Here is a 21,938-nt window from a genome sequence, read left to right as displayed (position 1 = left end):
AAAGTCATGGCAGTCAGGTGAAGTCCCTGCTGACTGGAAAAAGGGGAATGTTGTGCCCATTTTTAAAAAGGGAAGAAAGGATGATGCTGGGAACTACCGACCTGTCAGCCTCACCTCTGTGCCTGGGAAGATCATGGAGCAGATCCTCCTAGAAGATATGCTCAAGCACATGGAGGACAGGGAGGTGATTCGAGACAGCCAGCACGGCTTCACCAAGGGCAAGTCCTGCCTGACCAACCTAGTGGCTTTCTATGAAGGAGTGACTGCATCAGTGGACAAGGGAAAAGCAATGGATGTCATCTATCTGGACTTCTGTAAGGCCTTTGACACAGTCCCCCATACCATCCTTCTCTCTAATTTGGGGAGATATGTGTTTGATGGGTGGACTGTTCGGTGGATAAGGAATTAGCTGGAGGGTTGCATCCAGAGGGTCGTGGTCAACGGCTCGATGTCCACATGGAGACCGGTGACAAATGGAGTCCCTCAGGGGTCTGTACTGGGACCGGTGCTATTTAACATCTTCATCAATGACATAGACAGTGGGATCGAGTGCATCCTCAGCAAGTTTGCAGATGACACCAAGCTGAGTGGTGCAGTTGACACACCAGAAGGATAAGATGTCATCAAAAGGGACCTGGACAAGCTGGAGAGGTGGGCCTCTGTGAACCTCATGAGGTTCACAAGGTTTAAGGCCAAATGCAATGTCCTGCACCTGGGACGGGGCAACCCCCGGTATCAATACAGGCTGGGGGATGAAGGGATTGAGAGCAGCCCTGTGGAGAAGGACTTGGGGCTACTGGTGGATGAAAAGCTGGACATGAGCCAACAATGTGCACTTGCAGCCCAGAAAGCCAACCGTATCCTGGGCTGCATCAAAAGCAGCGTGGCCAGCAGGTCGAGGGGGGTGATTCTGCCCCTCTGCTCTGCTCTGGTGAGATCTCACCTGGAGCACTGCGTCCAGCTCTGGGGCCCTCAGCACAAGAAGGACATGGACCTGTTGGAGTGGGTCCAGAAGAGGGCCACCAAAATGATGAGAGGGCTGGAGCACCTCTCCTAGGAAGCCAGGCTGAGAGAGTTGGGGTTGTTCAGCCTGGAGAAGAGAAGGCTGTGAGGAGACCTTATTGCTGCCTTCCAGTACTTAAAGGGGGCCTACAGGAAGGATTGGGACAATCTTTTTAGCAAGGCCTGTTGTGACAGAACAAGGAATAATGGATTTAAACTAAAGAAGAACAGATTTAGACTAGACATAAGACAGACAATTTTTTACCATGAGGGTGGTCAAGCAGTGGAACAGGTTGCCCAGGCAGGCAGTGGCGGCCCCATCCCTGGCAACATTCATGGTCAGATTGGACAGGGCTCTGAGCAGCCTGATCTAGTTAAAGCTGTCCCTGCTCACTGCAGGGGGGTTGGGCTAGATGACCTCTAAAGGTCCCTTCCAACCCAAAGCATTCTATGATTCTGTGATTCACAGAGAGTTTGCAACCAAAACAGAAATTCCACATCCCTGGGAGCTGAGTGGAAACCAACAGGGCAACAGATGTCCAAAACAAAGTCTGAACCATACACAATGATTGTAGGAAGAGACCAACACTCCTAATGCCGGCTGGGAAATACAAGAAGCCAGAACAAGCTCTTTCACATCAGTCACTAAAGGAGGTTCAATTCCAATATTACAAAAGCAATGCCCTCCAGAACACAAGCAAACCTGCCTAAAGAACTTTTACTTAACAAGCCCCTAGAAACAAAAGAGTTAAGAGTTAACATTAGCCATGTTACGTCCACTATCATAACACCATGTCTTTATTGTAAGACTGAAAAGCATTTAGAAATAGCCTATAAAACTAAAATATACCTTAATTTTGCCTATATAGATATATACACAAACACACAAAAAAGAACATGTAGGCATGTCTGAGAAAAAACTGTAGGAGATACTGACAACATTTATGTGATTCTGACCCCTTACCTGGACAAGATGGATTAGGGTGGTTAGAATGGCACATCGCAGCATATTGTGCTCCTCACTCTGTTTCCAAAGGAGTGGTAAATACTGAACCAAACATCCTACATATGGTCGTATCTGAAGTTCAGAACACAAATTTGTTTTTTAATGTGTGAAACAAGGCTATTAATTTATCCCAAGCATAATTTCTGAAATATTTAAGAGCTGCTTTTGTCACAGTAAAAATACAGAGTTTGCTTTAATTTACTCCTCTTTCCTCTTCCTAAAACACCATGTTCCATACTCTGTGACTGAAGTAACTTCTGAGGGCACAGTAGTTTGAAAAGAACATATTACTTACAGTAAGATTTGTGCATGGCCATCAGGCTTAAGTAGTAAAGAGAACACAAAGAATACTTCATTTGATAACCAGAGATATTTTCATATTAATACATTCTTCACTTAGACGGGATTCCTAAATAACGGCATCCTTTAAGACAACCAGAAACAGTCCCAGTAAAAAAGAAAATAATGCTGAATAACCTCTGAAGTCACCTATGCTTTGAGCAGGGATTGGACGATGTAGCCTCCAGAGGTTTGTCCCAACCTATATGTTTTCTATGATGCTCTACAATACTATAAGTTTTATCAATTTCTCTTCTAAAGACTTTAATTAGGAATTAACCTAAAGAGACTCAAAGGTTCTTTCTCAGCTTGTTTTTTCTGCTGCTTCTCTAGCTGATCTAAAATGCAGGGAAATCGCTGTCATGTTGACTTTTCATACAAGAGACAATTAGGAAAGCTTCATTTGGCTCTCAGACAGGATTACTTGCAGAAAGAGGACAAACTCAAAACCATGCATTATCTCGATACAGTAATACTGCACAAAACCAAAAGCAGTCAACAATTAATTTTTTAATTCTGCAAAAACATCTTCAATTTCTTTATGTATAAGCTGAAAAATATACTTTAACACTAAGAAGAAAGTACTGAAAATTCATAATGTGAACTTCAAACTTTTCATGCAGTTAAGGAGAGTGCTGTGTAGGCAATCATGATCCATATCAGTGCCAATGACAGACTACAAATTTAACTGCACAGTCCCCAGGAGTGTGAAGCATTTTGTCCCCCGAAATGTCTCTTTCAATACGAAAGATTTAATAAAATACTAGTTCTGATATAAGAGACAATTAGAATAAATTACAATTAAAAAAACTGCAAGAAATGCAATAAGATAAGCAGCGAAAGTCTCGCTGTACTCTGAAAAAATACATAGTAAATAAAGAAAAGTAGTAGTAACTGAGCAAAAACATTTATCTTTTGTGTAAAATGAGAAGTGAAAAGAGAACCAAGTAATGCAAACAATGCAGGCATCTATCATAACAATAACTAGTCTATTAATTGGTGACATTTTTCTACTATTTTTGTAGAAGCCAAAACCATCAAGTCCTCCTTTGTGTTCTTAGTACAAAGCTAACACCGAAATCTATTAAAAAAAAATACCTGCATATTGACTCTTTCAATCACACAAGACAGAACATGAAGAACATGCATTTTGGTGTCACATTGTGTTACTTCCTGAAGTAGCTGAAAGATCAGTGTAAACATGGATTCCAGATACTAAAAGAAAAACAAACAGCTACAGATTAGACCATCAAAAATACAACTGGTGACATGAATTGGTGATTTTCCTGTATACTTACAACTAAGACATCTATGAACTTTAAAAGAAACTTGCAAAGTGTGCAAAATGTTATTTTTCATTTGGAAAAATGCACACTAGCCAATCACTGCCTAAACAAGATAAAAAATGTCAAGATACGCTCTTACATAACATTTCAAATGCAATCAATTTGAACATACATCATTTTCATGTTTTGGTAAGTGTAAACATGACCTTGCAGATAAAATACTATAAAGCTGAAGGCTGCCTCTCCAGAACGCGCATTTTTTTAGGGTCAGAGCAAAGGTACAGTCTTCTGGTTTTTGGGTCAGTAGAAAAATTGAACTGAAAAAGATGTCTCAAACAATTCCAATGCTTACAGTGTAGATGCACTCTGCATTTTTGTTTGCTCTCAAGAGAGTTGCAATTAACATGGAAGTCATAATCAAGTAAGAAAAAGCACCTGCTAAATTTGAGTGATCATAACAAAGCTTTGTTGTATTTATAGCTAACATTTCAGTTTACTTAATGACAACAGTGATGACCACTGTAAATAACACAAATATAGGAGACCAAGAAAGTCTATGTTTTTAAGGTGCAATTTTAAATACACATTTACATTTAATATTCGTGTGAAAGAACACGTTGAAAAGTACTGTGTGAAATACAATATTTGTATTGTGTGAAAGTATTGTGTGAAAACAGGCATACTGGAAAGTCACACTGGTGTGGAGACTTATTTGTTAAAGGCAGCATTCATATTGTCTTAGCATGAAGCAACTTAGCATCTCATAACACATACTGTATATATATATTATAGTACTAAACACAATGCTAAGAAGTTGTAATAGTCATAACACTAAAAGGTTTTGAATTGTCTGGCTGTATATTGCACATTAGCAACCTTAACAGCAGCAGTATGAGTCTTCACATGTTTCAGCCTATGAAGACTGAAAAATAAAATAAAGACACACTGATTACTACATAGTGTAGTTTAAAATGAAATCAGAAATTATTTTTTTCCTGGTTTAAAATGAAATTGGAAAATATTTTTTTTCCTGCTTTCCTCTACGGATCTTTCTGCTCATCAGAATGTACCCATATAAATGCTCTTACTGGTAAGAACTGGTCAGTTCTGAACTCGAAGTCATCTACAGGTAAACAACCATTAAGGAAAAGTAATACAGATGGCAGATGGATACAAGATTCAAATAAGCAAATATTCCATGGATACACAAAAGCTATATTGTGAAGAATTTGCTAGTAATTTTAAAATTGTTTATTTTCCAGTAACTCTGAATTAAGAGCTAATCAAACATCTTTGCCAATAAAAGGATATTCAACTTCAGTGTTGTAGCTGTCTCGATGCGGACCTGAAAGACAAAAGTCAAAGAGCATCACGTATACATCCATTAAACAGTTTTATTATCAATGTAATATCTGACAATATCAAACCAGTTGCTGTTTTGGCAATTGAATCATTCTATGTGTTCTGTCATGTCTAAGAAATGTAGTTAGTTCAACTCAAACATTTTCATTTGCTTTCATTTTAGTATCCTTCACAGTTTATTTGGCATTGCTAAAGTGGTACCACCTGGAGAATCTACTCAGCCAAAACCTTCATGAAGGTCAAGAAAGAATTAAACAAGAAGATATCTAGCCTATGATAAAAATTCTTGCAATAGAGAAGGAGTTTAACTTGAGATTATCTCATGGCTTGCTGCCATCCAAAAAGCACAGAATCCAATAAACCCAACAAGTTAGCATGTTCTTCCCTGGTAGATGTTCAGGTGCTCAGAAAGCATTAACTGAAAACAGTCACAACACTGACACAGAAACACATCCTGCTCTGCTGAAGCTGTCTGGAATCACAGAGATAACTTTTATGACTGCCAATTACTAATATTTAACTAGCAAAGTAGCTAGGCTTTAGTTTATTTGTTGGCTGGTAGGTCTGTTTGTTTAAAAATATAAACCAAAAGAAACAGTGGCAAAACCAGCTTCTCAACCTCACCTGCTGGTAAACTGAAATTGTAGCTTAAAACTACAGAATTGTACTTAACCAGCTTAGCAACGAATGCCTTTTATCATATTCTGCTAGCAGGTAACTATGTTGATGCTTAAATAATACTGTATATTGCAGGGACTAGTCACTTTTATCTACACAAAGTGTTCATTTGTTTATAAATTGTTTATCTCAAGACAATTCACAGCTGCTTTCTTACAAAATACAGACTGTTGCTATTGCCACATTTTCCCACCAAAGTCATCACCTAGTAAACATCTTAAGGGCTTGTTTCATGTCTTCAACCTTATTGTTTCTCATCTCCACAATTAAACACCACCACAACTTCCCAACACATTGTCTTTTGCAAGACACAACAGACTTTAAGGTGTGATGTTATGAAGTTCTCAATCAAGTTTACATAAGGTATGGTATTTATGTTTCACCTGTGTTTCCAGAACAAATGTGTAATCCAAAACATTACTTATACTTACCACTAAGTCCTGGTCTTGAAGCAAGTTACGAATTGCCTCATATAACATAGGTCTCAAGTCTGATTTGAATTTTACAGAAATCCACTGTCCAATCAGCCACATTACTCGTCGGCGTATTGGTTTATATCTTTAAAAGTGGAGAAAAAAAATTGTACTCTTTAACTCATTATACTTGCTGTTCTACAATACTTTGATGAAAAAGAAATCCAAGAATCACTAGGAAAGCACTATTCCCCAAAACAATTATTACATGATTTAGTTTGTCAAGACCAACTTTAGAACTTTAATGCAGAAATCTTTTTCATCAAAATTCTTCACTGGAAGGCTCAGGAAACATGAACTTAGTCTGAAAAAGTTAGCTTCATCCTAAATGACTGAATCTTGAAGGTCTCACTAGAGATACAGTTTATTCTGCAAATAGCACACCAATAAAAGAAACTAAATCTTTTATTTATTACTGCCATCATGGCATCTACTGCTTTCATCATACTTTCCAGCAATTTCCTTGACATTCCTTTTATGCTTAGAACTTTAGCCCAGATACAATTTAAAAATGCAAGCTTAAGTACTGCATTACAGCAACTGCCAGAGTATTTCATGTCATCAGTCTAGAACTATCCGCAGAAGAAATTGACGTTATCTAATCTTGCACCACTGCTGCAACAAGAGCACAAACCAAACAGCTTTAGAGTCAAAGCAAAGAAGTAAGAACCAGAACAACGAGCTGAATTGCCTAACATAATGAGTGAGAAAAGCATTCTGTAGAGCTGCTACTTTTCTCCACTGATTATAAAAGCTGACCAGGAAGAGTAGCTCAGTTTTAAATCTTTAACTTGCAGACGTATAAAATTAGGCAAGATGAACCCTATTCATAGAATTTTAAGTAACAAATTATTTTGCCTTGTTATCCTAAATGTATTTTTCACTTGATAAACGCCAGCCTTGTAAGCCATCAAGACAGCAATTTAAACTGAAGTTATTGAGGCTTCTTTAAATTTAATAGATGTGATTTATTAAACATTCCCATAACTATGAGATAATCAACAAAGCACACCTTCAGAGAACGTGGAAGTTGTGAAGTAGCTTGTATATAGCAGTTCATCAGACTGGAACACAAAGCTAATGACGAATAACATTCTAGTGTCGCTTGAGATTTACTGAGTGGCAGTGAAGCATGAACAACCCACGATGAAACATGAGTTACACAAGACATTACCTTACTAACACATCCTTCTATTTATTCGAGAAGCTGTGATGATACAGCTTTCTCTATTCTTAGAATGCTCATGCCTGATACATAACCTTGTAAAAATCAGAATATTAAAAAAACTGAGAGGTTTTTCTTGAGGTTGGCATTCAATAGTTTTCAAACTACTATCACAAAGAAAAGCTTAAAATGACATGACATAAGTAGATAACTGTCTGCTGACAGCAAGGATTTTCAGCTCTGGTGATATCTGTTGTACAACCCATACATCTTACATGCGTCTTTATATTCTTTCTCTCTCCCTCTGGTAGAAAAGATAGCATGCTTTGGGGTATTTTTTTGCGGGGGGGAGGGGGGGTGTATGTGTTAGGTTTTGTTTGGGGTTTTTTGTTTTGTTTGGTATTTTAAAAGGACTTAAGTTCCTAGAAATTCTTCTGCTCATAGGTGCTCATTTTTGAAGTCCTATCATTTCTACATTCACTATGACCAGGTAAAGCTCACCCCTTAGAACATCATTAGCTTTTACACTACGAGCACACACTAAGTACAAGCAGATTGAGCCTGCTGGACCTAAAGCTCACGTGGCAAAAGTGACCATATTCCAAAATAAGGTAGCTTCTGTTCCAATAGTCATAAGATGGTAGCTTTACGCAGTCTGGACAGCATTCAGATATCCAAGTCAAAAGTATCTTACTTGATATCAAAGTATTAAGTGTCACATTGATACTTTCTCAGCAGGAAAAGTTGCTTTAAGATTTAATTATTGTGAAAGATTGTATTAGTAAACTATTTTCATATTACAGAAAAGTTTCTCCTTACTCAGTACAAAACTAAACATTATGGTAAGTGATAAGTTTGGCAATGCAATGTTTCTAAAAATCTTTAAAAATATTTTTTCATTAATCCCTATTTCTCCTACTGCTGTGGTCATGGTTGACAGCCTCACTATAAACAGGCAATAAACATTCAAAGATGACAAAACACAGTAAACTCTATGGACACTGCTGACACCACATAGGTTTGTGTTCCCAAACATGAACCAGTTTGTGAACAAGCATGCTAATCACCATGAGACATTCTATGAGACAGCAGGTCATACTCTCCAATCTGCTTCATCTGGACATGCAAACTACTAACACACTCTCCCTTATTGCCATGGTGGTCTCCAATGATGCTAGCAGTAGAAGCAGTTCAAGCAAACAAGGCTTCAAACTCCTGGATGACTTCTACTGCAAGCTTCTGTCCCCACAGGAATTTCATCATGGGTATATAAATGCCAACCAAATGGTTGTATCAGGTGTCTTCCCTACTTCTAAATACAACTATATCAACTGTAGAAGACAGTTGACAGTTTTACTTATGCTATATGGGTGGACAGCATAAAAATGCCAAAGCCAGCATGTGCTACAAATACCATTGCAGCTTTATTCAGAGGTCGGTGCTGGTGTGGCACAACAACAAAGGATCAATCATATATACAAGATCTCTTTTTTTTGTTGTTTCTGCTCTTCTGACAGTTAGCCTAACCGTGACAGTGCTTGGCCATTGGTAGATAGCAAGGCGAAGTTGAGATAATACCAAAAAAAGACTAATGAGAAAAAGAATAAAAACATTAGCAGACACCAGGTAAACAACTGTGGCAATTAGTCTGTGACTCTGAAGTAAGGTTATACATCCAAAAGTAAATAATTTTTTTTTTTAAAAAAGTATATTGTAATGAAAAGAAGCATTTTAATATTTCTGAGTTTAGCAGGATCTTCCACTCTACACAAAGTGAGCTGTATTTGTAAAGAAAGTGTTTATAACTGGCATTTGGAAATAATAAAAAGCTGGCTGGCAACTCATTATGGAAAATCATTTACAATTTACAGTAGCTCTTAAGGGTATTAAGAAACAAATTAGTTTGTATTTCAGATAACAATTATGTCTGTTAAGATGAATTTCAAATGTAGAAGAAAAAACCCAGTAATGTTCTTTAAAGGACATTAGGGTTACTGCAAATAACTCTGATGAGAAAAATAGGACATACTTATTCAGAGTCAAAGGGAAAGTGGAACTAATCTGATGAGGATTAGCATGTACAATAGCAGTCACTGTCCTTCCCCTAAGGAAACAGTGACAGTTTGAGGAACAAGGAGGAACACAGCCTTCTAGTCAGTTAGAGATGGACAGCTCAGTCTGTACCAAGATGCCCAAGCCAATCTTTCAAAATACTCTGATACCCACTAAACAAAAAAAGGTACTCATGTGAAGGCCATCCAAGTGAAGGAGACTTTGGTGAGATGGAAAACCCACAGCAGATGGGCTACGTAATACTCTTTATGTAGAACCAGCCTGTAATCATTCACACTTTACAACACAACCCCACTTTATTGCTGGCAAAATTAACTGAGGAGTGCTATAGAGGGCTTGTATTTAAACTAGCAGAGAACAACAAATCACTGTTTTGGCTAAGCTACAGTTCTACAGAGATTATTTCCACTGATTTCAGTTGGACTTTGCTGCCTAAAGGGCTCTGGGGTCTCAGGAGGCCTTAGTATCTTTCTTTAAATGAGCAAAGGTGGTTGTCCTGAGAAAGTTTAGTCAAGTCAAATATACACAAGAGGACAGACTTATAACATTTTTACAGACCCCTGGCAGCATCCACCACACAGTAATTTAAACATAAAGAGAAACTGTCAGGAACACACCCTTCTGTGACTGTATCAGTTATCTATAGGTACTTCATACCTCTGCTCATTTAGTGTATATGTTTAAATATTGAGTATTTTTCAAGACTGCAGTTATTAGACATTATAACTTACCAGATTTGTATCAACAGTTCATATTTAAACGATGAAGGCGTAACAAACCAAGGTGTTTACCTGTTATGAGAAACCTGTAGTTCTGCTAATAGTTGATTTTTAAACCACTGATCAAAATCCACACTATCAAATAGTTCATAAGCAGCCAGTCCAACCGCATTATACACTGGGGAAAAACAATAGTTATGCTTTATTGTTTGCTTAACTGTTAATTTTTAATATGAAATAATCAGAATAATTTAAGTTTCAAAAAGCATTTTTGATAACCTGAACATAATACAGAAAACAAACTAAAGTGTATCTTTCTGATGAAAGATATCATCAGACGATAGCGAAGGGAACTCTGGACGAAATTTTAGTAGAAGAAAGGTATTACAGAAGAAAACTGAGACTCTTGAAAATAGTTAAAAGCCCTAAGAACAATGAAGATCTTATTCTAACATCAAGAATGGTTCCATCAAAGGTCTTAGCCAATTCTTTTCTTTTGCCATAAAATCTCCTTACTTGTAAAATGGACAGAGTATCTCCATGGAAGCACTGTAGCTCATTTATTTGCAGAGAGGGAAGGACAGTAAGGGATACTGTCTAAGGGTTTGTTTCACAAAAAAGTTGAAAAAAGCGCCATATTTTTACATGAGCATTTAGAAAAGTGAAGACTGACATCAAGTGCAAGGAGAAATGGGATTTAGGTCCTACTTTTCAAATGTCTTAAAAAAATCTTGCAAATTCTGCATATAACTTTTAAGAAGTCAAGCACATACACAAAAGCAGCTCTGTTAATTCAAAGGTAAAGTAAATTTAGTTTACCAGCATCTTTAATCAGTATAGCACTGGTATCTTCCACATTGGTAGATCCTACAAGACAAAGTTAAAATAAAGAAAAAAGTGTAACTAAAACAAAGAACACAAGCAACTTTGCACTTTTACACTTTGTATAGTTTGCTATGAATAAAGGACTGCTTCGCTGTTTTTGTTTTATTCACAAGTTCAGTTATTTCAGTTTCAATACTTTCTTCAGTGAATATACTAAAATCAAATCTCTGCTTTCACACATTATTTTTGACTGACCTCTTTGGAGCTGAACATTTTTAACAGCAACACGCGAGTAAGTCAGAAACATGTATTTTAAATGAACAGACTCAAGACCTGCAAATTGCTGAAGGCTGTCAACTACATGATACGATTTCCAAGAGTCCTAGACCTAGTTCCTATATACTTTATATATGTGTGCATGTGTACTTACAATGTGTAAGCAAAAATTCTCCAAAATCTTAAGAATTAAAGAATTCTTACTATCATCTAGTACTTCAACACTAACTTTCAAGTTGAAAACACCCAGAAATGGCTGCCAGGGGCTTTTGGGGGGGGGGGGGGGCAGGTGGGAAGTGTATGTGTACTTTTTAGCATGGAAGTATTAACTTCCATAATTCTGGAAAAACAAAATAACTGTCAACACTGTTGTAAGGAACCTTTTACCATTCCCAGTATCACAGCACAGCAAACCATCCTGAAACTTATGTATACAAAGTGTTTTATGAAGAGATTCTCTGAAGTCAGAAACCACCCTCAGAGAATTAGTATTTATTTCTATTTAATAGAATATACTGATCCATTCTGGTAAGTTCAAATAGAAAATATTTTAAGTCAGGTAAGATACAACCTGGGGAAACAACCTAGGCCAAAATGACAGGGAAAACAACGTGACAGCTACCACTCATTATCTTTCATGACCACTATGAAACTCAGTGTGGGGGTGAAGAAAACTTGAATCATTCCTCAGTCTATGAAGAATTCAGTCTTCATACAGAAGAACACTAATTTTTAAAGCAGATTCTTCAGATTTGGAAAGTGCTCTAGACACTCCAAAATGAGAGCATAACTTGAACCTGTTTTTTTCCCCAGGATTTTTGCAGAAACATGGCAGAATTACCATAAACTGCCTTGCAACATTTGAACAGGAAGTTCCCAGTACAAAACAACCTACAGAATTTATTAAGTCTGTCGACCATTCTCATGCAAGCTGAAACCTCATGAATCTAGACATGCTGTAGTCTTTGTCAGTCATCTGAAATAGTTATGACAAAAAGTAAAGAATCCTTAGGATTTCCTCTTTCTATATATACACTGCATTTTCTTTATGGTTTAGAAATAATTTTAAATATTAGTATGTCCTTTCAAAAATACAGAGTGAATGCACTATATAAAATTAGATATCACAAGGTGAAGTTGTTTAACAGTTGACAAAACTGAATGTAAAGAATTCTACATTTTACAGTTCCTTTATTTTATAAAGAACTTACCTTGTAGACTGTGAACCATTTCTAAAAGCACAGGGGTAAGAGTCTGATTATATTCATGGAAAATATCAATAAAAAGAACTTCCGTACATGGCTGAAAAATTAAAAGATCTGGTTTAGAATCTATCAAAATAAATGCAATTAAAATACATTTTATGCTAGAATTTGTAAGTGCTGACTAACTTGCACCAAAGGTCATTTAAAATGCAATATACTGTAGCAAAATTAGTATTATATGAAATACCACTCTTCCTACTATAGAGTATGCTTAACTCTAGCAAGATTTTGATGGCTGTATCTATACCAGCCAGTTCTGCAGTAGAAGAACAATGGATCTTTGAAATGGTTGGTGTTGAGCCAGTGATCACACTGCAGGTATGTCACGGTTTCTTTTCCTATTCGCTCTGAGTCATCTAGACTGAATACCTGTTTGCACTTGGAACATGCTAGATGCGCAGGGTTGGGGTTTTTTTTTAGTTTTAAAATAAATGTAACACAGCAAATTAACTTTGAGATCTCTCTGCAAAGCAAGCCACAGCAGCAATAATTGGGAGATTCACTACAACAGCATACTTTTGATCTGAACTACAATACTAATATAGATGCATCTGAAACTTTCTTCATTCATCATGTGTACTAACAAAGTCATAAGTGATAATATCAGTCACCAGTTTAAAGAGCCAACTTCTACTGGGTTTAATAACCATCAGATAATACACAATACAAATGCTGAAGCAAACTCCTTTTCCCTCCTTCCTAGAATACGAAGTGCATAGTTGCCAGTGTATTGCAGCATGTTTGAACAGTGATAAGAAGGTTAATTTATACTAATTCTAATGACATTTCGTTAACTACAGATTTTTTGAAAAGCATGAGCTTATCTTTCTACAAAATATCATCTCTTTGGCTACAAGACTATCAAGAAATGCATCCAGAAATGTCAAATGGTTTTCTTTCAAATTGAAACACTTACTCTGAGACTGTACTTCCAAGAATCTCCTCCTGTCTCTTCTACAGCTATTATTTTATAAAGAAAAGGAAAAAGTATTATTTCAACTATGGTTCAAATAAAGCATAGTATTTAGATATGTGAATATCAGACTACTGAGAAATCTCTTGTTATGAAAACAACCTCTAGAGGCAATATTTGTCCACATAACAAGACTGCAAAAAAATAAAACAGCCAACATTGCAGTAAGCAACTGGTAGAGGCAATGCGGATATGAAACCGTTACACCAGTACCTAAATAAACTGCAACCAACTATACAACGTTTCTTACTGAAGCCTTCGGGGTCCTCTTCCCACATGGTTAATTCTTCCTTTGTCAGAAGGAAATAGTGAGTGACTAATCTCCTACATATTTCCATTAGTGTTGGATATGTGAAAAATGCTGTCTTTATCTTATGTGCTTCAAGAGTTTCAGGACTGCTATCTGAAATAAACCATAGAAAATTCCAAATTACAATTAAGCAGCTTAATGATCAAATAGTAGTCTAGTAAAATTAGAAAGAAATCAATGGATAAGAAATTTGTATCCTCAAAGGAAAAAAAAAAAAACATTTTCATGGCAGACTTTCATAACAGACTTTCAGGTAGTACTTTTTTTAAAGCAAGTTAAACTCTCAAATTCATTTACTTTTAAGAGAGTTTTCTACTAGCACAATTAGACTGAAGGGCTGTTAGGGCCTTACAAAGTATTTATAATAGTTTTCAGCTACTATGTACATGAAAAGAGAAAGTGTTTACCTGCTGGTTTTTTTTTTTTTTTTTATTTAGCATTAGTGCATTAAAAACCACACAGAATCAAAAGAAAGTTTCATTTATACCTATTCAGAAAGTTTATCCAAATACAATCTTAAAAATAACTTGGGCTTTTTAAGAGTTAATATTCGTTAAAGAAAGCAGCAATAAAACCAAATACTATATGCTATACAACCAATACAAACAATATATGTCATTCAAAATTTAAGAAAAATAAATTTTCTATTTTCATTGGTTTTAATCACCCAGTTCTCAGAAAGTCAAGTGCTATAGCTTTCATCAGAATGTGCTATATTCTTCTTGTCTGAAGTGACCACATTTCTATTTCAAAACCTCAAACACAACTATGCATTTTTGTGAGTAGAAACTTCTGTTAATAATCAGTGGATTTAGGACATTCTGACATATTATAAAATTATGAAATAACACTGAAACACATCAATATTCTGAAGAATTTTAAAAGCTGGGTTTGTGTAATCTGACACGTACCAGTATGTTCATGAAACTTTTTTTGTTTTCAAATTTAGAAAGAGAATGCTAATTGTTATCTAGTCATTGCCAAATGTCAAACTGATGTGGAAGGTCTGGGGTTTTTTTACTACAGTTCAGTTCTGTTTTTCATTATCCGTACAAACAGCAGTGTACAAAGATTCTAAATGAAACACAGTCCTACAAAGCAGGACATATAAACTTCTTTATATTCCACTCTATATCAAATTCACTGTGTTTCTTATTTCAGAGTACTGGTATTAGTTAATTTCAGCAACTACCCCATTTTATCAAACATTTCTCAAGGGAAAGATGCATCTAACCATTTGATAAAAGTAAACCAAGTTCCATACCTTAGTACCTTTTAAAATTAGTTCAATGAAAACTAAATCAAAGAAAAGATATCCATGCTCCTTATGTATTTAAAATTACTTTAGCAAATCAATGTCTCTATATATTAATACTTTAACCATCAATATAAGAATTATCAATATAGAGACAGAAGCATACATTACTAACTATTAAAACATTAAGCGTTTCAAAAGAATGTCTTAAAGGAGTTTTAGTGTTATAACTCTCTTATAAAAAAATTGTTTTTATAAAATTGTTATAAAAAAATTGTTTTAGTAAATAGCAGCAGTACCTTCAATATTTTTGGATGGCTTGTAAGCATAATTTTTTACAATCATCTTAATGAGATTCATGCACTGTACAATAAACCGCTCAAATACAATTCCTTCACCAGCCTCTGTGAAAACATAGCTTACAGCAAACTCCAATGACCTCTGAATCAAAGGGGTGAATGAAAAAGGATGTTGATCCAGGAAGTCCAAAAGCTAAAAATTAAGGAAGTAGAAGAGCAAGAAAAAATCCAATGACTTTTTGTGCAAGTCTTTTATTAAATGCTTTCATAAACTAGTTATCAAAAACAAGTGCCAAATTATATAAAATTATAGAAAATTGAACACAGACAGGAAATTAGGAAGAGATCAGTATCAATGGTTAATGAAGCATTATTTTTCCCTGAAATTCTTGATTCATGTGCAAAACTAACGTTTTTTAAAGTTTCAGGAACAATACCCATTTTCAACCAGCCCAACTTTCTAGAACACGGTATATAAAACGCATCAGCCACACTTAACACCCTGAACATTTTAGCAGATAATTCATCCCTATTAGAATTATTGTAAGTAGAAGAGGCATGAGGGAAGTAACTTTTTATTCCTTTTTCTCCCGCTCCACTGCAGTACAAGCACTTGCTTCTTCAGCTTAGCTTTCACCTAGTGGCCTAGAATGCACTGGTCAATTCCTTTATTTTTCTGTACTACTGCAAAAATGCGTAAGCCTGAATTCTTGCATCTGACTTCCTATAGGTGGTAGATTATCTGCTAATAAGGGGTGTTTTCTCTTCAGGTCTATGAAAAAGATGCACAGGCCTCACATACTTTGCTTGGTAGTTCAAAGTAAGAAGTACTATGACAAAGACTAAAAATGTTGGGTCAGAGAACCTTCATATCAGTTTTGGTGAAGTCAACAGATGCCTCCCACTTCTCATAAATAGACTGAATATTTAAATAAGACCCATAGTCCTAAAATAGAATCTGGGAATTCTGTAGGTTTTATATCTTTTAAAAACAGAGCAAGTGACAATGCTAAAATTACCTTCCGATAATACTTGCAATTAACAGTTGCACAGAATTAGCTGACAACTCCAAAATTGTTATACAATACAAAAGTCACAGAGGGTAAGACACTTTGCTGTTAATTTTCTTTCAATAAACTGGAAGTGGCCACTTATTCAATAGATCTGAAACCTATCAGTTCTAAGGCACATACATATCTGAATGGGGACTGCTCCACCAGAATGGGAAACTATTCAGTAACTGAATGGAAAATTTACTTACCACTTTAGTGAACAGAATTATAGTTTTTTCTAGACGATCTCTGCATACGTTTTCTGCTCTTATACTTCTACCTGGTAAATCAAATATTCAACAGCGATCATTTTTTCAGACTTTCCTTTTCTTTCTGGATAGCTAAGTTTTAAAAAAATTAACACTGGAGAACAACTTGTTTTATCTGTAGCTCAGGGATCAGGGCAGCCAGAAAAGTTCTACGGCAGAATAAACTCAAAGTCAAATTCAAGGTAATGAGTACTGGGGGCGGGAGGGGGCAGGAAATCTTTTCCCATTTCTCTCCACTGCAGTGAAATTCACTGTAACTGATCAGAATAAAACAGTTGGAACATCATTACAGGCAACTCAATGACAAAAGACAGTTAAAATAATGCAAACAAATGCTAGCATAGACAAGAGGTAAAAAAGCATTGAAAAGATGAAAATCCCCTTTTATTAAAATCATGGTATATCCTTAGTACATAATACTATATGCTTTTCTAGAAGGTCCACCATAAAATATAATTGATTATGGACACTGGAAAACATTCTGAATTTACAAAAAATAGATAAAGCTTTTATAAAAAAAAAGAGAAAAACAGAAGAGCCATAATGAAGGCATCCAGGCAAAACCCATGATATAGTAAATGTAAATGCTAATCTTCTAAGGTAGTCATGCCTGCTTTTGCAAAACAACTTACCAATTAGAAAAGGGGAAATGGGAAGCTTCAGCTCAGTTCTTATCTTAAGACATTCAAACCCCACAGTCCTCATGTTCTAGGGGATTATGGTAATTGCCAAGATTCAGGATGGGATGGCCTGCAATTCAGTCTATTAAAGCTAGACAACTATCTTGCAAAAAAATGAAAGAAGGACCAGAACGAGCATGACTGTAGTGTAGTAGAAGGGGCAAAGAGTTGCATGCAAAGCAGCCTGCATTTTAGAAGAGCAAAAAAGGTGTTTTATTTTGGCATTGAACACAGCGGCAGTTTCCATCTTTTCTAGAAACCACGGCTCAGAGCCCAGATCAGCCCCTCTCACCTAAGTACAGTCTCCTGAGCCAAGTACCTTCATTTATATAAAAAAAAAAATTCTTTCTACTCAGTTTAGACATCTATTCTCAGAAAAAGTGTTCTTGAATCCTAAAAGAATGACCTGACAGGCTTCAAATGAACGAATCGCTTGGTCTACTACAGGTCTACTACAAGCGTACAAGCAAGAAAAGAGCAGTGACTTCAGATGCAACACTGCCAAACATCATCTTTTTGCTTGCTTCAGGTAACCTCCCTGCAAAAGCACTAACACCTGCCAATTAGGCTTATATTTCTGTTGACTGTGTTAACCTGTGGTTGCCTGTCTCAGACTACTACTCTTCCAGTTATAAAGTACATATAGCTGAATGTGCTCTTTATTTCCCATTTGACACTTGCCAAAATACATGGCAAACTCCAAGAGAAAGAAAAACATAAAAACCTCCCAAAGAAGAAAACTCAAGATGATCTAGGTTTTAGTAGCATCTACATATTTTAATATGGATACTTTGTCAATTCATGGCTCAAGATTTTTGTTTTAATTGGCATTACCACACCAAGTATAATTTTGGTGGGATTTTAGTCCATTGATATAAAAGGACATTTTTACTGAATTATTTTCTGACAGTTTCAGCAACATTTGAAGTAATAGCTTTGCACTTATAAAAAATATCTTGCACCTAAATGATTAATGATGATGCACTAAACTGTATTACGTTTTCATCCAGCTTCTAAGATTTAACAACAAATACAAGGAAAAATATTCAGATACTTACTACACTCCAGAAACTGTTTTAGCCGTTCAAACACTGCATGTAGAAAACCCTGAAAAATATAACAGTATACATGTCTCTTAAAGATGAAGCTTATTTTGTACTGTATTATGAGAAGAGAGTTGAGTCAAATTGAAGTCCGTTCAGATGTGTTACTAGCTCAGACGTCACCTTATCAATTTTAACTGAACTAATTGATTATCTTGAATGTCCTCATGAAACAAATAATTAGCTAGCTAGCAGGCTGCATAGATGATTCAAACCGACCTTATTAGCACCATACAAACAGCATGACATCTCTAGTAGAAGGTGGTATAGGTAAATATAGACATATGCTTTACAATCTGCTTATCCAGTTATTTCCTGTTCTCAATTTCGTAGTTTAGGATGTAGGTCGTAGGTAACCAATTCCTCCAGCAAAGCAGGCAGCGTCTGAGATTAAGGGAGATGTTTGGGTTTCTTCTCCCACCACCACCCCTTAGATACGCTGCATACCACAGGCTTTCATCTCAATCAGACATATTCTATCAACAGAATTTGGTAGGACAAATACGCCATTACATTGTTCACTAAATGAAAACATCCTCTTCAAATGATGGGGGAGAGTACATGTAAGATATCTTCCAGCAGGAAACAGGGGTGTCACTATCATGTGACATGTAAATTGGAACGGGTACCTTTTCTTTCTTTAAACATGCCATTGGTGTCACAGTGTTTAGGATCTATCTAGGATCTGACAGTTCTTAACTGATGAGAGGACAACTTTGAGAGCATGTTGCTTGATCTTCCTTTACATAACACCAATGTGTACCTTTCGGCGATTTTTAAACATAGCTCTAACAACAACTGAAATCATCACTAAAGATTTCTAATCTAGAACTAGAAACAGATATATGTCACTTACCATCACCTCTACACTCCAATGAGGTTCTACAAACCCATGGACTGTCAGTTTACGAAGCACTAGGAAAAAAAAAATTAACTTGTGTTGCTATCTCTCAGCCCTTGTTCCAACAGATTTCAGAATACAATTACAATTACAGTTGCTGTGCCTTTCTTCCAGAGCTCCACGTTAAAAAATACATTTAATTTTAGGCCTCTGGATGCCTCAACCATACCTAACATGAATCTAATCTTGTTGAAATTACTTTAAAATTCAGTACATTATGTGTAAAATAATGAAGAGAACTCTAAGAATTACTGAGTCAAGGAATTCTGCAAAAGCTGTAACTATTCAGCCTCTGAAAGGTTCTGCAGCAGGAAAAGGGCCAAGTACGGTCAACTAGGGCCCATAAGCCATCTTACGTATTTTCTCAGGTTTACCACTGCCAGTAACCCAGAGAAGCCTCATGCTGCACCTTCTAAACCAATTCAAGACTAGTATCATCTGCATTGCAAGCACTGGACACAAACATCTCAGTTCTTCAAAACAGCGAAGTATGGTAAGGATGCCTGTTCACCCCACTGGTAACTACTTGAGCATCAACCTAAAAACTGACTGCTAAGGCTACCTCTTCACTGAGCACAAGGTGAACTTAATGCAACAAAATTCATAGCTCAGCTTCCTCAGTTAAGTGCCTAAAGACAGACAGATCCAAGCCTAAATTACAACACATGTAAAAAAGCATCATGTTATCCCCTCCACTTTCCCACCTCCTAGACTTTGACTTCTTACAACAGGCATATCAGAATGGCACATACTGAGAAACAAGAGTATCTTCTCTCCCCTCCGTGTAAACAATCCTCCTTCTGCCTTGTTAAAGGTACAGGTAAAATAAACCAAGATTACTGGTTTTCTTAATGGGCACAGCTTTGTTAGAGAAGGCTAACTCTTTACCAAAGAAGTCTTACTCGTTCGTGGTGAAGAAACTTACTTGATTCCTTATATTTGAAATCATTCTGTATTGTTACCTTTCAATGACAACAAGGTTCTTTCTAGTGAATTTATAGCTGCAGCTTCATCCCCTGTATAAACTTGCTGTAGGAATGTATCGGTATGTTGATTCCACAAGGAACACGCAAAGCTATAAATACCTGATGCAAGCTGCAAAAGGAAAGACAGACCAACAATATATTTATTTCCTGAATTTGGCTATAGAATAATAAATTCCTAAATTTTAAAGGCCAGTTTAGACTGTTAAATTATTTAATCCACCTTCTTGTATAGCACAGTATTTCACTCACTTCTTGGTTGTACTGATCTAAAGACGTTTTCCAGAAAAATGCCTTGTCTTAATTTGAAGATACTATGATAGACTCACCTGCTTCCCTGACTACTTGGTCTATGACACTACCACTTTAAAGTTATCTATTTAGGCCTCCTTTCTTATCTGATTTTCATTAAATACAGCCACAGGTCTATAACATGGTATGAGGCTTCAAAAAACTATCCACTCTACTCATCACCTCCTCTCCCACAAGACTTAAACTGTTTTCTTGCAGCATAGTTAACAGCTGAATCAGCTTACTCTGAGACACAGTTAGCAGTTCCATGCCTATGTCTAATAAAAATAGTACTGAACAATGCCTACACTGAAACTAACTTTATTTTGTTGGTAGCTGCAAACCCTGACTTCTTGCCTCAAATTATTTAGAATATAGAATGACAAATAGTTTCTGATCAGCCAGCACTGAACAAATCTCAAACTGAATTCACGTTACAGTTTCCAAACAGTGCTTATCTGATAAAGATATCTGAAGTATAAACAGAAGACAAAGACTTTCTCATTCAGTTATGGTAGCACTCGACAGCTTCACAGTTAAGGAAGAAACTGCACTTAGTCTGCTACATATTCCATCAACAGAACCAAAAGCACATATGACCTGTTTATTTGGTTCCTTTGACTGAGTAAAGGTGAGACAACGGAAACTTGGTAATTATTCAATGGTGTGCTCCTGAAGTTGCAAAATCCCATCACTGAATAATTATCAATTATATATATCAATAAATAATTATCAGTTTCAACCTACTCATGTTTTGGGGGTTGACTCTGGGTATTGGGCGGGTATCTTTTAAATAGAATACACCAATACTAACCATAATAGTAAGCAGTAACAACTCAGATAAAAAACCAACACACACAACCCCCCCAAAAAACACCAAACAATTCAAAGCAGCAATAATCCTTACAGTAGAACATACTCTGGATAAACCCATTTGTTTTTCATCCAATCAGCGTACCTTAGTACTAGAAAAATTTAAAACTGTAATTGCTTGATTAAAAATTGGGGGGACAGAACCACAAATACACACAGTATCCATTAGGAGGACCCACCACATTTTTACACTTGAAGTCATTCAACTAGCAATTACAATTTGTGTTACTGCAGGACCTAAAGACCTAGTCATGGGGCTGGGCTGCTTGAAATTTCCTCTAGTCATCAAAACAAGCTAAGCATGCTGGTGGTGGTAAAAAGATACCCAAGCTAAAGAACAAATATGAAATATCTTCATAAATGAAAACTGCTCATGATGAATAGTAACAGTAAAAGCAAAGACTGCAGACCTGTTCAGTGTTGGATTTCATAGGCTGCCATATGATCATGACGATACCTATTCAAGATTCCTGTTTATGA

At 36.2% G+C, this 21,938-nt stretch overlaps 1 protein-coding gene across 1 annotated transcript in view; it reads right to left on the bottom strand.

The window, feature by feature from the left end:
• Positions 1-21,938, bottom strand: part of IPO11 (importin 11) — a 102,839-nt gene that overhangs the window by 55,340 nt on the left and 25,561 nt on the right. The window contains exons 7-21 of the mRNA XM_075725972.1: positions 20,274-20,406; positions 19,267-19,325; positions 18,366-18,414; positions 16,568-16,638; positions 15,307-15,499; positions 13,693-13,845; positions 13,386-13,429; positions 12,416-12,506; positions 10,923-10,970; positions 10,176-10,281; positions 6,105-6,231; positions 4,945-4,978; positions 4,722-4,762; positions 3,446-3,562; positions 1,967-2,080 (exon numbers count right to left, since the gene is read on the bottom strand). Coding sequence (XP_075582087.1) covers positions 1,967-2,080; positions 3,446-3,562; positions 4,722-4,762; positions 4,945-4,978; positions 6,105-6,231; positions 10,176-10,281; positions 10,923-10,970; positions 12,416-12,506; positions 13,386-13,429; positions 13,693-13,845; positions 15,307-15,499; positions 16,568-16,638; positions 18,366-18,414; positions 19,267-19,325; positions 20,274-20,406 — 1,380 coding nt within the window. The remainder of the gene's footprint in view (positions 1-1,966; positions 2,081-3,445; positions 3,563-4,721; positions 4,763-4,944; positions 4,979-6,104; positions 6,232-10,175; positions 10,282-10,922; positions 10,971-12,415; positions 12,507-13,385; positions 13,430-13,692; positions 13,846-15,306; positions 15,500-16,567; positions 16,639-18,365; positions 18,415-19,266; positions 19,326-20,273; positions 20,407-21,938) is intronic.

This window comes from Pelecanus crispus, chromosome Z (genome assembly GCF_030463565.1).
Source record: "Pelecanus crispus isolate bPelCri1 chromosome Z, bPelCri1.pri, whole genome shotgun sequence".
Lineage (NCBI taxonomy): Eukaryota > Metazoa > Chordata > Aves > Pelecaniformes > Pelecanidae > Pelecanus > Pelecanus crispus.
The sequence above is the reverse complement of the archived record's forward strand: the minus strand, read 5'-3'. Positions and strand labels throughout refer to the sequence as shown.